Source organism: Cajanus cajan, chromosome 9, assembly GCF_000230855.2.
Source record: "Cajanus cajan strain Asha chromosome 9, NIPB_CcT2T_4, whole genome shotgun sequence".
Taxonomy (NCBI): Eukaryota; Viridiplantae; Streptophyta; class Magnoliopsida; order Fabales; family Fabaceae; genus Cajanus; species Cajanus cajan.
This window is the reverse complement of record NC_138525.1, coordinates 4,460,807-4,477,374: the sequence shown is the minus strand read 5'-3', so window position 1 is coordinate 4,477,374 and position 16,568 is coordinate 4,460,807. Positions and strand designations below refer to the sequence as shown.

Genomic DNA, 16,568 nt, shown 5'->3' with positions numbered 1-16,568 from the left:
TACTATTTCATATAATTGTTCACATGTATTGATTTCTTATGATCAGGTAAATTACGAAACTTTTTTTCAAATAGAGATTAAAATCTTATACACACAAATGATAACAAGAAATAGTAATATAATGTGATTGTCTAGATACAAAGATATAATGAATATTATCTCTAGTTTTTACGATTGTAATTGAACATCTAATCTTGAAATTTAAGTTCTAATCTTGAAAGTTAAGTTACATAAATATAAAATGATGAATAACTTAATTACACAATTTTTTTTAAGTTTAATAACCTTATTAATTAAAAAAAAATTAAAAAAGTTCATCCTTATTATATTACAATTACCGAATGAAAACTTATATAAAAGGAATGGTAGCATATTTTGCTAGCCAACCATTTGGGTGGCAAGTTTAGTACACGTCAATAATGTTGGTAGATTTTATGTGAGATAATGTTTAATGCATCAATCATCATCTTACAATATGCAAGACTGTATAATCATGTCCTCTTGCATTGTGTTTTCAATGGTATAACACCATTTAGGAGAAACCAAAAAAAAAACAAAGAGTTATCTATACAAAAAAATATCCTAACACAGTACAAACAATAGTTAGGCATGTGTGGTACTTCTAACTAACAAATCAATTTTGTGTACATATAACGAATCCATATTTAAAAAATCAATTTTCTTTAAAAAAAAAAAAAAAAAACCAATCCCATACACAATTTAGTTTGTGCGAAATTAATGTAATGAAACGTTTAACTTTGACCCTAAACCTCGGCAAGAAGGCTATACCACAAGATTCAGAACACAAAATACCTTTGTTAAAGAAAAAAAAAATTAAATCCAAAGAGTTTAATTTGTGCTTCTCTCAAATCCCATCTCAATATCAATCATCGATGGTAAATGTTTTTTTTATAATCAATTCATTGTGTGTGTGCGTGTGTGTTTTTTTCTTTGAATACTGAAATTCACGTTACATGTTTGAAAAGAAAATTATGTGATTCCTTCCGATGAACCTAACCAAATCTTGTGCAGTGTCCGATGTCACAATTTGTGGTGTTGGCTTAATATCCTCCACATCCCATTACTGTGCAAATGGGTTTGATTCGAAATGATATAGATCGTGTGTTTGTGTACGTTTATATTATAAATTAGTGATCTAGAAAAAAATAATAATTCTTTTTGGCTACAGATTCACTTTGTGCTTCTCATCAGTCGACAAGGAAAAGTGAGGCTCACAAAATGGTATTCACCATACTCTCAAAAGGAGAGATCCAAGGTACCTGTCTCTAATTTAAATATTCAAATAAAGGGATTAATTTTAAACCAATCTATAGAATCATGGTAATTGGAAATGGAATTAATTGCACCAATCATAGTCTAAAATGTGGTTTTTATCACCGAAATTGCACGTTGAATCTCCACAATCAGCAATCTGGAATTCTGGATTATGGAAATACAGATAATGGAGGGTTAACAATTAGCAAGCCAAATACAATTAAAAGGGATATTGATTCTTTTTTATATCATATGTGTCAAATAGTGAACAACATTGACTCTTATGACAAGGCTTCAATCTGTCTACATGTATAATGATTTTTTATTATGATTGGCACTTGTTAATGTTTGTCTTCTGTTGGATATATGCACCGATTTTTTTCTACTAATCAAATTATGTGTATACAACATTGCTTAAGTTGTTTGCTTTTATTTTTTGGAAGGTAATTCGAGAGTTAAGTGGGGTAATTATCTCTCGAGCCCCGAAGCTGTGCAACTTCGTGGAGTGGAGGGGATTCAAAGTTGTTTATAAAAGGTGGGTCAACATTGTTCCCTCGTTTGCATCTTGGGATGGCTAATTAACAAAATAATTGTGAGTTCTTTGATTTTGGTTATTGTTCACTGTTCAGATATGCTAGCCTCTACTTTTGCATCTGCAATGATCAAGAAGACAACGAATTGGAGACCCTGGCCATTATTCATCACTATGTTGAGACACTGGATCGCTATTTTGGCAGTGTTAGTATCATAAACTCTTCAATTCTTGTGTTCTTAATAAATTCTACACATAATTCACAACCCCAATTTGTTTCTCTGCTACTTCTCTTTTCAGGTTTGTGAGCTGGATTTAATCTTTAATTTCCATAAGGTAATCTAATGTTATGTTCAATATCATTTATATCTTCTGTGGTAAATGAGACTAGGATACCTTCTCGCAGATTAATTGGTTTAAGTCTACTTTTTGATGAATCACACATAATAAATGCTTAGTGCTTTCTAATATGAATTTGAAAGTCCTATGTAAGTAAGAATGCAAATGGTGTAATGAAAGAAATATTACTCTTGAGTGTTTATGTTGCATCAGTGATGAAAATTGAGCTTGATCATGGCAGGCATATTTTATATTGGATGAAATTTTGCTCGCTGGAGCGATGCAGGAGACTAGCAAGAGAACAACTCTCAGACTGATAGGTGCACAGGTATGACTATAAACAACCTCTTGTGTTGTTCTTCAATCATATTAGGATTTTATTTTTTTAATTTATATATAAAAAAAATCTAATATAGTCATTGAAGTGAAACTCTAATCGTAAATGAAGAACAAGACTAAAATTATCTAAGAAAATGCATCAAGTTTTATCATTATGTATTTTAACATTGTGTTTCAGAAAATTCTGATCTCATGGTAATGAGTTGTTGTAGGAGGATTTAGTGGAAGCTGCCAAAGAGGAAGCTAGTTCATTGAGTAATATAATTGCGCAGGCCACCAAATAAAAGAGGGTCATCGAGGGTTGAAATTATGTTACATAGGCAGCACAAAATTTCCATGCTGGTGAAAATTTTGTTCTATAGAAAATCATTAAAAAAAAAACTATAATAAATGATGTTATTAGGAGTTTGTTTTATGATAGAACCATAATCAATATATGGATTCATGCCCTGGACTATACCTGGCGAAATCAGATTTGATTAGCATTTTATTGAGATTTAAAGTTTCTTTCGGTTCAATTGTTCTTCACTATATGATCATTAATTGACCATATATGTAGTTAATGATCTTGTTTAATGCTAGCTTAAGGGTATGGTTGAATAAATATTTCTCTAAAAACATTTTAAAAAAATGAAATAAATTTCTTCAAGAATTAAAATTACCATATACATAAGTTAATTTATAAAAATGTTTTTACATGAACTTCTTCTAAATATATTTTTAACTTATGTTTAAGCTAATTTTAGTTTATGGATAAATGATGTATTCTAAAATAATTAGAGAATAACGCTAAAATACCTTTAACAAGTTGCTTCTAAATTTTATTGATATTAACTTCCTTTTGATCAACAAACAAAAAAAAAGTCATGCCAAAACCCAAAACGTCATGTGCGATGCTGGATTTCAGGAGTGTATTGGGCCAGCTGTGGGTCGTTTTAGCTTGTTGCTCTTTTATGGGCCCCATTGTAATTTTAAGTTTTAGTGCACAAAACAATAGATATATTCATAACAAGTAAAAGACTGGTCATCATTTTAAATCTTGAAATGATAATTTTTTTTCTTCTTATAAATAGACATTATATATATCAATGTCATTAAAACTGACCATTTATTTTAATACCAGCGTAAGCATGACACTTGCAATTACACATTCTGTAGCATAAAACAAACAACACCTACAAAGTCACAAGTTTTAGTAAGACTCCCACTAATTCAGGAGAAAAACTCATTAATTGATATCCAAAATCCACAAACTGATTATCAATACATTTCAGTAAATAAAATAAAAAAAAATTAGAGAAAAGTACCAATGAGTGAGTGTGTCGTTATCACTTATCATTAAACTAAATAAGGATTACCATGGACACGCAAATTTAGCCATAAACACTCAACTAATAAACACATTTGTCATAAATTTAAAAGTACACACACATTAGCAAAGAAAAGAAGTACAACAGAGTTGGGGAAACAAGACATGACTATCCTACACGAAGGTAGTCAAGAGGCCTAGCTACCTACCCTCTAACAAAAGCACAACGTGGGTGCAACAAAACAAGGATGAGAGAAAGATAAACCAAACGAACTAAGGTGAAACACAAGTTGGTACTAGTTTCAGTTGTGTTTCTTATTGATGAACATCTTCTTGAGAACGCCACATGCTAGAGCATCTCTAGGTATACTATTCACCTTATGAACAGCCTCAGCAAAAATGACACCCATTCCCATATGCAAATGAGGCTCAATGTGACAATGGAAGGCCCAAACACCAGGATTATCAGCCTTAAACCTCAAAGCAGTCCAACCATAAGGGAATATAACTGCAGTGTTCCTCAAAGGAGGGTTCTTCAAGTTGAATTTTCTCTCATCACCCACTTTGAATTTCCCCTCTCCATACCCCAAGACCCAAAAGTCATGCCCATGCAAATGCCAAGGGTGAATCTCACTATGTGTCCCCGACAACACATTGGCGTTTTGCAGAATCACATCAACCACTTGGTTATATCGAAACATGTAAACCCCACTCCCAATATTTGAATTGGGGTTTGAAGGAGGATTTAGTATGTCATAATCAGCTGAGAAATTGTCGGGAGGACTTTTTGCGTCAAAGGCACCGTTGAGTCCAAACTTAATGGAGCCAAGGTAAGGAGTTGATGGTAATGTTAAGGAGACATTGTTAATGGCCCACTTGGTGTATCCATTCACAAGGTTTTGTGTGTTGAGAAGAACAAGCCTACGGTCATAGTGAAGTGGAGGTTGTTCGGTTCCCTTGAGAGCAAAGATCTTTTTAGTGAATGCTTTGCTACGATCGTAATCGTCCCATCGAGGTGTGACAGGTGGTGGAGAAGTGGGAAAAGCTGAGGCTGAGATTGTTTTGTAGTTTAGGATGGTTAAGCCTTGTGGGGTGTTGGGTTTTCTTCCTCTAACACCAATTGAAACCCAATAGTTTTTCTTTGGGTCTTGATTTGTTGTGAGGAGGACTGAGTAACTATCCCCTGAATATATGTCTATGTCATCAACACTAAAAGGTTCCACGTAGTTTCCATCAGCTTCCACCACCACCAATTTGTGATTCTATAAGCACGCACAAAAACAACTACACATATTAGAAGTCATCTTGAAACTAATTATTTATAATATATAATTAGAAATAAACACATGCAAAGATGGAAATGGACAACCCACTTTGAAAACACTAGCTTAATCTCTTGCTTCATGTGCCCAAAAGTATGGGCTGGCCTGGGTAGTAGAAAAAAAAAATGGCCAAGAAACAAAAGAAGAAGAAAAAAATGCCATGGGAACCTTTTGTCTTATCTTTCACGTGCCTACTGACACTGTTCTACTGGACCAGTGCCATATCTCTGCATCGTTCCTTTCTTTTTTCTTACCATCAGATTGTATAAAAGGGAATAAAAAACAAATACAACTACCTTTTTTTAAGTTGCTTTTATAAATATTTATTATAATATATAAACATTATCTTTTTAGTTTTCACAAAGGCACAAATTCAAGAAGTCGGGTTAAACTCGTCACCTTACTCTGACATGCATGTTTCCTGGATATGGATAAGTCGCATATAGCATGCACGTTCATATGTATTGTTTGATATATATATATATATATATATATACACACACGATCGTAAACCTACAACTATTTTGAGTTCGATTTATTTTAATTGAAATTGATTGGATAGTTTTTTAATAAGGTTACTTTTCTAAGCTTGAATCCAATATTCCAATCATAGACCAATTAAATAACTGTGGTATATACCTAAATTTAAAAAAATAATAATAATAAATATCAATATAAAATAATATATATTGTACAATGCATGTGTTAATTTAAGTAAATTAGAATATATATTTCAAAAATAAACTACCATGATGAAAGCTAGGTATATAAATTTCATGGAAGAGAATATATTACCCCAATGGCAAAGTTGAGAGATGCTAAGGAAGTGGTACTAGCGATCCTGATCCTGTAGGTCTTGTTTGGATCGACATGGAGAATCTGGGGTGCACATTCTTCATTACCTCTGAACTTGCATTGGGGCAAGGTCGTATTCATAAGATTGGCTGCCATGGAACAATTGTATTGTCCTCTTCCATTAATAAGCAAAGACTGAAACAAGTAAAAGTTTTGGAATAAGGTGAGAAAATTCTTTTAGCAAACGTTGATAGCCCTCTCTTTAACATTCTAGTTGATACTTTTCTACTATTGGTTAAAAATTTTCAGAAAGTTGTTAGTACAAAAATGGAATATACAGTCACTTGCGAGTGATGAACAGTCCCTTTTTTGTTTTTTCCTTTTGTTGGGTAGGGACACAAACAATACATGTGTCACTATTTAGTTTTCCTGATTCGATTTTGATCTGCTATGAACTTGGATCCATACATTTGAAATAATCCATTTTCTATTTTTATACTATTCTTACACCACACTCAAGAATGGTACATCAATGTTAGACATGATGTGTCCTTAATTTCCCTATAAACCTCATTAATAATCCTATGTTTATTTACATTGAAACATAACAACATTCTTTTGTTGTTTGATTTAATTACCTGAGGCTCGTTAATCCATTTGAATGGAATGGAGGAGAGGCCAACTTCTTGAACATGTGTGCTTTTGTGCCACCAATCACTCAGCAAAAGGTTGAACTCACCATCATAATGGAATGGTTCCTTTTCTCCCTTTGCTAAATCCACTATCAGAGAACCATACAACCCTGCTGCTCTTTGCATACCATAGTGTCCATGGTACAAGTATGTGCCCGGCTGCACCATATTTTTATAACATTATCTCATATATTCACCAATCACCATCATTCGCATAACACATTTAAAAAATTTAAATAAAATAAACATGGTTCAAAAAAAAACAAATATTAAAGACTGTTTTGTCGGTATTTTCAATAAAAATAAATTATTAATGTAAATAATTAGGATTTTTTTTTGCTAATAATATCAAAATGAGCTTTGTTTTACACAACAAACTCTCATCCATAATCCATACACATATATATATAGTTAGGAATGGGAATTGAATACATGTCAACATGGCGAAAGAATCCAATTACTCCTTTTTAATTTATTTTATACGACCCAAATTCAAAGTGTCGTTTGGTCTTCTTTATAAGAACAAATCTAAAATGTTTCTTATATTAATTATTTTTTAACAAAAATGTATTTTATTAATGACAAAAGTAGTTTTAAAAAGTCTTAAATTTAAGAAAAAATTAATATTATATACTAAATTAATCAATAATTGTCAAAACAAAACTAAATTAATCAACTTTCCCACTTCTACTCAACTAGGTAATTAGATCTTAACAAAAAAAAAATCAGGTGGAGTATCCTAGTGAAAATTGTTGGTTAACTAGTGAAAATCTATTCTTGTAATAATAGTAATCATCAACTCACAAGTTTTTATTTATAAAAATTTGATATACATATTTTTAGTACATGTGTCTTGTCAGCCATACAGGTGATATTACAACGTTAATATATATATATAAATAGATAGATAGTGCATTGAACATGAAAGGCATAACATAACAGAAAACCAAGTATGAAGAAACTAAATAAAGAAAAAATGCGTTTATAAATATATATATACCCTGTCAACGACAAATCTGTAATGAAAAGTTTCTCCAGCAGCGATAGCACACTGCGAAATGGCAGCAGTTCCATCTGCCCAAGGTGTTCCATACTGCAAACACAAACACAAACACAACAGTACCCCCCAATAAACCTACAACTTTAATCAAACTAATAATATCGATGCAAGCAGGTTAAAACATTTTTTTATAAAATTTCTCTATTAAAAGTAAAGAACATTTTTCAATAAAGAGATTTTCAAGAATGTTTCTAAACTTATATTGAAATAAAATCTAAAGACAAAGCTAAAATAAAAACAAAGAATAAAAAACCTGTCTAATTCCATGCCAGTGAATAACTGTTCCTTCTGTGGAGAGTTTATTGGTGAGTGCAATATCAAGTGTGTCTCCAACTTGAGCTCTAATGGTTGGACCAGGAAAGTGGCCATTGATTCCCATGACAACATGCTCATGGCAATCTGGTCCATGGAGCATGTACTCTACATCAAACTTGTAGTGCCTCACAGCTCCTAATGACACTTGCAACAAACACAACCAAATGCACCATAACGTTAGAGCTTTCAAGCTCATTGTGTTGTTGCCTTCGCTCATGGAGGAACAAAGTGTTGATCTCCTATCTAGGGTTGTGCCATTATGGCCTAGCAAGTGCCTTTGTATATATAGACAAAGGAAGGAGGCAATAGACACTATCACTTTCAACAACACATTGTAACTTGTAAACTTTTAATATTAATTCTTGAACCTAAAAATATCTCCTACATAACATAAGAGTTAGTTTTATAATATTTTCATACAAAACAAAAGGGAAAAGAGTCGTTGAAGGGAAAAAAAAGCTAAAAACAAAAGGTGGGTTGAATATATAGTACTGCTACTAAGAACTTTTCAGTCAAAAAATATATATGAATTCATCGCTGTTTCTTTATGTCACGCGTGTAAATATCTGCAAGCGATTCAGTTACTAGGCTTTTTGACCATAGTGGAGCTGTTTAAGAAACATATTAAGTAAATGAGATTATTTTGTAACTAATTACGCCTTTGGGACTATTTACAACGGTGTCGCTATGGTCCATAGCGACATCCATGACACGTGACCTTTTTTTTTTTTTGGTTTAGGTTGGACTGGAATGAGCCACAACAGTGTCGCTATAGGCTGGGCCAGCACAGTTGATGGACTAAAAAAAATAATGTAGCTCATAGCGACACTGTGTAAGAAAAAAATAAATAAAAAAACAAAAATAATAGAAATGTAAAATAAAAATAATAAACTGAAATATTTATTATATATTTATAAAAATTAAATTAAATTTTTTACAAATATAATTTTAAATAAAATTATAAGAATTTTTAAAGAGAGGCGCTATGGGCCATAGCGACTTGGTGTCGCTGTGGGCCATAGCGCCAAGCATTTTGTATTTTTGATTTTTGCAAAATAATCACGTTTTTTTTATTAATTTTTTGTTTTTATATTTTAATTAAAAGTACACAAAGTAAATAATTTAAATAAAATTATTTTATAAATATGTTAATTTTTTAAAAAATTAGGAAAAAATATTTATTTTTTAAATATTAAATAGGTGTCGCTATGACAGCGACACCATTTATTATTTATTTTTTAAATATTAGCATTTCATTTAGAAAACTTAATTTTAAATAATCATGTTTTATTTTTAATTTTTTGTTTTTATATTTTAATTAAAAGTACTCAAAGTAAATAATTAAAATAAAATTATTTTATAAATATGTTAATTTTTAAAAAAAATTGAGGAAAATTATTTATTTTTTAAATATTAAATAGATGTCGCTATGGGCAGCGACACCATTTATTATTTATTTTTTAAATATTAGCATTTTATTTAAAAAACTTAATTTTAAATAATCATGTTTTATTTTTAATTTTTCGTTTTTATATTTTAATTAAAAGTACACAAAATAAATAATTTAAATAAAATTATTTCATAAATATGTTAATTTTTTAAAAAATTGGGGAAATTATTTATTGTTTAAGTGTATTAATAATATTTTTATAATTTAATTTAAAAAAAATAGGGCGAAAAAATGTAATTAAAAAAATTAAAAAAAATTAAAAACTGGTGTCGCTATGGACAGCGACACCATTTTTGTTTTATTTTTGTTTTTTAAATATTTACATTTTAATTTATTTTTCAAAAATTTGTTTATTTATATATTTGTTTAATATAAATTTTATTTTATATATTTATGGTTCAGTTAATTTATTTTATTTTTATGTATTAAATAGTTAAGAAAGTGGCGCTATGGCCTATAACGACACAATGTCGCTATAGGCTATAGCGACATTAATTATTTTTATTTTTTTTAGAAAAATTATTTAGTTATATTATATAAATTAATTATAATATATATTTCATTAAATTTTTTTTGAGCGTTTCATATTTAATAAATTTTCATGTTTTGAAGCATACAGAAATAATTATAAAATTTATATTAGAAAATTAAAATAAAAAAAAATAGTTCGCTATGGCCCATAACGACACTGTGTCGTTATGGCCCATAGTGCCTATTACAGTATATATACCCCTCACAGCAGTTACGTTTTGTTCACATTTGAAATCATCAAAATCATATATATACCCCTGCTACCAGTTACGTTTCTTTCTAATTGAAATTTGTGAGTATAATTTTTTTGTTGTTAAAATATAAATTGTAGCTATTTGTACTAATTAATTTTATTTTTTTTTTGCAGATATTATGGATCAAATTATTGCTTATATTTACACTGGAAAGATGTATGAAGGTTTTCAAGGTGTAACATTTGATGGACCAAGAAAAGGAATGTATATTAAACGAGGTATAACTTTGGATATATTAAAGAGAAAGATTCACAACAAATTTGGTCTTAAGTCAAATCAAGTGATATTATCTGTAAGTTACAGATTTTTAGTTTCACAAGATGATAACAACATATATTCTTCACTGGAATTGAGTGACATTGATGATGTACAATGCATGATAGAAGCATTCCAGAGCCAGAATGTGATGTCAATAATGGAATTATATGCTGAAATAGGTATGCAAGAATCTTCAACTTTTTCATTAGAAAATTTGTCAATTGAACGATCACCTTTGATCACAAGAGACGAAGATGAAGATGACGAAGCAGATGAAGACTATCATGTTTCATTATCATATGAAAGCATTGATGAATCCAATGAAGATAAAATTGATGATTGTGAACCATCTGATAATGAGGTGGAGCCGGATGTTATTGTTAATAGTCCAATGGTTGAACCAATTTTAATTTATCCATCTATTGAATGTAACATCTGAAAATTAAATTTGTCAATAATTTGTTATTTGTTTAAAATAAATTGTTGAAATTGATTTTATTGAAATTACTAAATTCATTATTATTAAAATAGGTGGAAGTCAATTTTGGGGTAATTTACCCCACTACATTAACATCAATTGGAATCATCCAGATGAAGAAGATATCTCAGGGATGGATCTGCGTAATACTTGGTCAATTGGCCAAGATTTATATGTGGGGTTGGAGTTTGAGAATAAAGATGCGGTTAAAAATGTAGTAAAGCAAAATGCAATGAGAATGCATCAAAGTTTTTATGTGGTTGAGTCAAAAAAGACAAAGTGGGTTGTTAGATGTCCAAATGCACATGATGGATGTGGATGGTACATCAGAGCCATTGAGTCAAAGAAATCTGATAAATGGAAAGTGACTCAATGGGGTGGACGTCATACGTGTTTGAACATGTCTTTGTCACAAGATCATGCTAAGTTGGATTCTGAGTTAATTGCATCATTTATACAAGGTAAGTTCTGCAAAGTTTATAGTTTATATTAATAATAATTTATCTTACTGATTACTAATATTTAATATGTAGGAATGGTTAACCAAGATCCATCAATCAAGATTAGTCTTATCCAAGAGAGAATAACATCTCAAACTGGGTTTAAAATATCTTATAGAAAGGCTTGGATGGCGAAACAAAAAGCAATTGTTAACATTTTTGGAGATTGGGAAGAATCCTATGCTTATTTACCTCGATGGCTCCAATACATGAAATAAATTGCTCCAGGGTCATTTTATGATTTGTGTCATGATGAGTTTTTTGTTGGTAATCGTTGTGATCGTGGTTACCGTCAATTTCACAGATTATTTTGGACATTCAAGCCGTGTTGTGATGCCTTTAATTTTTGTAAACCCTTGATACAAGTTGATGGCACTCATCTATATGGCAAATACCGAGGTACATTGCTCATTGCTACAACACAAGATGGTAATAACAATGTTCTTCCTCTTGCATTTGTTGTGGTTGAAGGAGAAACATTATTTGCGTGATCGTGGTTCTTGTCTCATTTGCGGTTACATGATACAAATAAAGAAGGAATATGTTTAATATCTGATCGACATCGTAGCATTAAATCGGCCATGGACAATGAGGCAATTGGTTGGAGACCGCCAAATGCATATCACAAGTACTGCATTAGGCACATTGCAAGTAATTTTAATACTCGATTCAAGGATGTGAAACTAAAACAAAAGCTTGTGAATTAATTTTTTCAACCACCCCAGTGTCGCTATGGCCTATAGCGTCATTGTGTCGCTATAGGCCATAGCGCCACTAATTTTAATGTTTTTTTTAAATTATTTACTTAATTTGTTTTTTCCACATTTTAATTTATATTATCAATTTAATATAAATCTATATTTATATAAAAATCTTTTCTATTATTTATTTATTTTATATATATTTTGTTTTTCTTTTTAAGTATTTTAATATTTATGAAAGTGGCGCTATGGCCTATAGCGACACAATGTCGCTATAGGCCATAGCGCCACTAATTTTAACGTTTTTTTTAATTAGTTACTTAATTTGTTTTTTTCACTTTTTAATTTATATTATCAATTTAATATAAATCTATATTTATATAAAAATATTTTCTTTTATTTATTTATTTTATATATTTTTTGTTTTTCGTTTTAAGTATTTTAATATTTATGAAAGTGGCGCTATGGCCTATAGCGACACAGTGTCGCTATAGGCCATAGCGCCACTAATTTTAACGTTTTTTTTAAATTATTTACTTAATTTGTTTTTTCCAAATTTTAATTTATATTAAGAATGTAATAAATTTATATTTTTTTTGTTATCTTCTTTCTAAACACATGGAAACAACAAAGGGTAAGCTAGTGAAAAGAATCAGCATGTAAAACATATATAGAAATTATGAATAGATACAGCTATCAGCACATCATCAACATACATCTCGTCAACTACACAGCATAAACAACAATAAGCACACAATGCGTCGTCACACATATCAGCTCGGAGATCTCCTACAACAGCTCAGCCTTACGGCCTATAACAGTTCAGCCTTACGGCCTACAACAGCTTAGCCTTACGGCCTACAACAATTTATATCAGCATACAGCACAGCACAACTTAACAGCAATATCAACTTACAGCACGACAAATCAATACACAGCACAGCATAGACAGCTCACAGCACAGCAATATTATAATCCAACATTTATCATTTAACAACACAACAATAGTAAATCAATAGCAGCTCAGCTCGGCATAAAATAACATTTGTCAGCTTTTCACAACATCTAACAGCATTTGGCTAAACATAACCTCTGTGCCCGGCGCACTCATGGTCGCGCCCGGCGCGGCACAACCAGAGAGCCCCAGGGGCCAGAGCGCTCGGCGCAAGAGTACTCACACCTAGCGCATACTAGCCAGAGAGCTCAAGGCTCAAAATGCACCCGGCGCAATATCAATTGTGCCCAGTGCAGACCCAGGCAGAGACTCTAAGGAGTCTCACGCGCCCGGCGTGCCTAAACCCGCGCTCGGCACAGGGAAGGCAAAGACCTCCCCAAGGTCTCGCTCCCAGCGCAATTCAAATTGCGCCCAGCGCTCCCTTGGCAGAGACTCCCAGCGCGACATGGTCGCGCCCGGCACCACGCCAATAACCCAAAAACCTGTTACTCACTGATATCGCGCCCAGCGCGGTCCAAGTCACGTCCGACGTGGGCCATCCAGAAGCTCACATTCTCAAACTCACCCGGCGCACACACCTTTGCTCCCGGCGGCTTAATGGGGCCCGGCGGGATACCCAATAGCAACCCTCAAACTTTCGAAATTTTCATCCAACCCTGCAAAATCAACCAGAAAACCAACATGCAATCCATCCAAAAGTCCACATTTTCAACAAACGTCAATAAAAACACCCCATTTTCAACATGCAACCTCAAATCATGAAAATCCCCAAATTTTTCACCCACACCCGAAGAACCCCGAAAACAAATTTTCAACAACCACAGCCATTAATCTTGAAGAAATCAGTCACACAATGAGTTGAAGAACTCATTTTCAACAAAATTGGCCAAAAAACCTAGCTTCCCTTACCTCGGTACGAGAATCCGAGCTCCGAGAAGAGAAGAACAAGAACGATGAACAGAGGAGAAGAAAGTCGAAGGAGAAAAGAAACATCTTAACCTCCACACAGCTCAACAACAAAATCAGCACCTACTCACCACCTCCACCTTGAGATAGTAAGAAAGAAGGATTCAAGACACAAGAGTGAGTAATAAGAAGTGAGTGAGAGTTGAGAAAAGAAAGAGAAGGGTTCACGGGGTCTCACACAAGCAAAACTATAATATTTTAAATAATATTTTAACCTTATTAATAAAAAGTTTACATAGACAAAAAAAAGTATCATAAGCTTTTACGGTATTTTGATTTACAAAAATAGAGAAAATAAGAAGAAGAAAAATGATTTTTTTACGTTGTTTAGTAAAAATAAAATAAAAGGAAAAATTTATATTTTATGAATAAAATAACATAAATATTTATGAAATATATATATATATATAGAATAATTTAAATTTTCTTTAAAAAAAAAACTCATTTTTCATTTTCTTTCTACTTTCGGTGGAATGGAACATTGATGTAGTCCATTACCACTATTCTTCTCTCCTTTCAAGTAAAATAAAACAAAATAAACATTTGCATGATTGACTTCCAACAGAATTAGGGGAAGATTCCTCATTGTTTCCAAATTATACTTTTTAAAATGTCAAAAATCATATAACATCCTTACTTTATTTGTTTTGGTATCGAGTCTAGTTCATTTATAAGATATTTAAAAAAAATAGAAAATTTTAAAAGACTTTTGTAAGAATTTAATAATTTTTAAGATTTTTTTTTAAATATTTTGTAGGAATATAATAATTTAAAAAAAAAATTAAAAGATTTTTTAATTAAAATTTTGTAATATAATTTTATTAGATTTTAAAGGATAATATGAATTTTTAAAAAATAATAAAATTTATATAAAAATGATAAGATTCAAATAAAAAATTAAATTAATAAAATTTTTAATTTTCTAATAAATAATTGATTTTGATTTCATGTTATCTTGAGTAACATTTTTCTATATACAATCCTTTATACATTTATATTTTCTCATTTATACTATTAAATTTGAATAATATATTTAAATTTATGATATTTATTAACTGATTAAATTGTCAAAATATATTTTTAATATATGTTTAAAAATTGATATTTTAATATTAAATTTTATTAAAAATAAGCACTTGTTTAATTTTATTAATTTTAATTTTTTAAAAATATATAATATTTAATAATTCATAAATAATTTTAAATATTTAATAATTTAAAAACCAATTTTGATAAATTATATATCAATATTGATAGATAAAAATATAACTAAAAAAATATTGATAGATAAAAATAGGACAAAAGAAAAAATAGAAAGAAAAAGAGGTAGAAAAAGAATTAAATCAGCAAGAAATGAATAAAATGAGATAAAGAATATATGAGAAGAGGAAAAAAAAAAGACAAGATAGGGAAGAGACATAAAGAGAAGAAAGAGAAAAAAAGAGAAGATGAAAGAGTTAAAGAGAAGAAAAAGAAGATAAATAAATAAAACAAAAATAAAATCCCAATAACTTTTATAAGATTGATAGATGAATGAATTATATAAAAATTATATTAAAAAATCTGACCAAATTCATCGATTAAAATCTTTGTTTTTAAATACTAGCACTTTTCTTAAATAAAAAAAAATTAAATATCACATAACTTTTTTACATTAAAAGTCTTTTAAGATTTTTTTGAAATTTCAATCTAATATATATTTTAAATGTGGTGTTATATTATTTTAGTATAATTTGAATTATTATTACATTTCAAAACAATAACTCAAGCTTTTATATATATATATACTTAAAATGTTGAACACTAATTAAAATGTTTTTCCTCGTCATAAAAGGAGTCTAGCTTCAGAACGAAGTAAACTTCATTCCTTCTATATAAAAAATTATAAGAAACTAAAAAAACGAAATAGATTTATATATATTTTTCACCAATGTATTCCTCAAATCATTTTTGCGGCGGTGAAAATTATAGAATTTCGAAAGCTAAATCATATACACGTAAGAATATTTTTAGATAAAGTTAGAAATATTTTTTTAAAAAATATATATATGTATATACATGTCTTTTTTAAAATTAATATAAAATTCTTAAAAATACTTTCTAAATTTATATTAAAAATGTTATAAGTATATGTTTTCTTTAATATTTAAATAAAAATGTGCACTATTTTGTGTGTGAACTAAATTTGTTTTGAGATATTTTTTGTCCATTTCATTTTGAGGCCCTAATAATTAATAAACAAAGGCTAAGTTTGTCCTTTTGTACAGACAAAGGACCCGTCAACGGAAGAGAAGTTTTCACTTTTCACCTAATGCCTCCATCAAACTTTCTTCTACACTCTCTTCTTTGACTTATATATGCTAAGGCCCAGGCCCAGGCCCAGGCCCATGATAAAGTTTTAAGTTACTAATATATTTGAAAGAAAATTTTGATGGATGGTAACAATTCAAGACCTTTCATAAACAATCATGTCTAGTTTTAATTATTCAATTTAAAA

At 30.2% G+C, this 16,568-nt stretch overlaps 2 protein-coding genes across 2 annotated transcripts; one reads left to right on the top strand and one right to left on the bottom strand.

The window, feature by feature from the left end:
• The first annotated feature begins 728 nt into the window (after positions 1–728).
• Positions 729–2,979, top strand: LOC109795552 (AP-1 complex subunit sigma-2). The gene is made up of 7 exons (XM_020355093.3): positions 729–896; positions 1,190–1,276; positions 1,719–1,810; positions 1,905–2,013; positions 2,108–2,143; positions 2,388–2,474; positions 2,698–2,979. The coding sequence occupies exons 1-7, from the start codon at positions 744–746 to the stop codon at positions 2,767–2,769; spliced, it is 636 nt and encodes a 211-aa protein (XP_020210682.2). The 5' UTR covers positions 729–743; the 3' UTR covers positions 2,770–2,979.
• A 797-nt stretch (positions 2,980–3,776) lies between these two features.
• On the bottom strand, positions 3,777–8,428 carry LOC109792950 (Plant L-ascorbate oxidase). The gene is made up of 5 exons (XM_020352404.3): positions 7,917–8,428; positions 7,604–7,696; positions 6,550–6,762; positions 5,912–6,106; positions 3,777–5,056 (listed from the first exon to the last, which is right to left on the bottom strand). Exons 1-5 carry the CDS (start codon positions 8,193–8,195, stop codon positions 4,097–4,099), a joined length of 1,740 nt encoding a protein of 579 aa, XP_020207993.3. The 5' UTR covers positions 8,196–8,428; the 3' UTR covers positions 3,777–4,096.
• Between the last annotated feature and the right edge of the window lie 8,140 nt (positions 8,429–16,568).

What these genes read in the sequence shown, in the direction of transcription:
- LOC109795552 (XM_020355093.3), top strand. Translation starts at nt 744, where the DNA reads ATGAAACGTTTAACTTTGACCCTAAACCTCGGCAAGAAGGCTATACCA. An exon ending in TTCAAAGTTGTTTATAAAAG is followed by an intron (nt 1,811 to 1,904) that starts GTGGGTCAACAT and finishes TTCACTGTTCAG; the next exon opens with ATATGCTAGCCTCTACTTTT. An exon ending in TCAGACTGATAGGTGCACAG is followed by an intron (nt 2,475 to 2,697) that starts GTATGACTATAA and finishes GAGTTGTTGTAG; the next exon opens with GAGGATTTAGTGGAAGCTGC.
- LOC109792950 (XM_020352404.3), bottom strand. Translation starts at nt 8,195, where the DNA reads ATGAGCGAAGGCAACAACACAATGAGCTTGAAAGCTCTAACGTTATGG. An exon ending in ACAGATTTGTCGTTGACAGG is followed by an intron (nt 6,763 to 7,603) that starts GTATATATATAT and finishes AATATGGTGCAG; the next exon opens with CCGGGCACATACTTGTACCA. An exon ending in AATGGATTAACGAGCCTCAG is followed by an intron (nt 6,107 to 6,549) that starts GTAATTAAATCA and finishes TACTTGTTTCAG; the next exon opens with TCTTTGCTTATTAATGGAAG.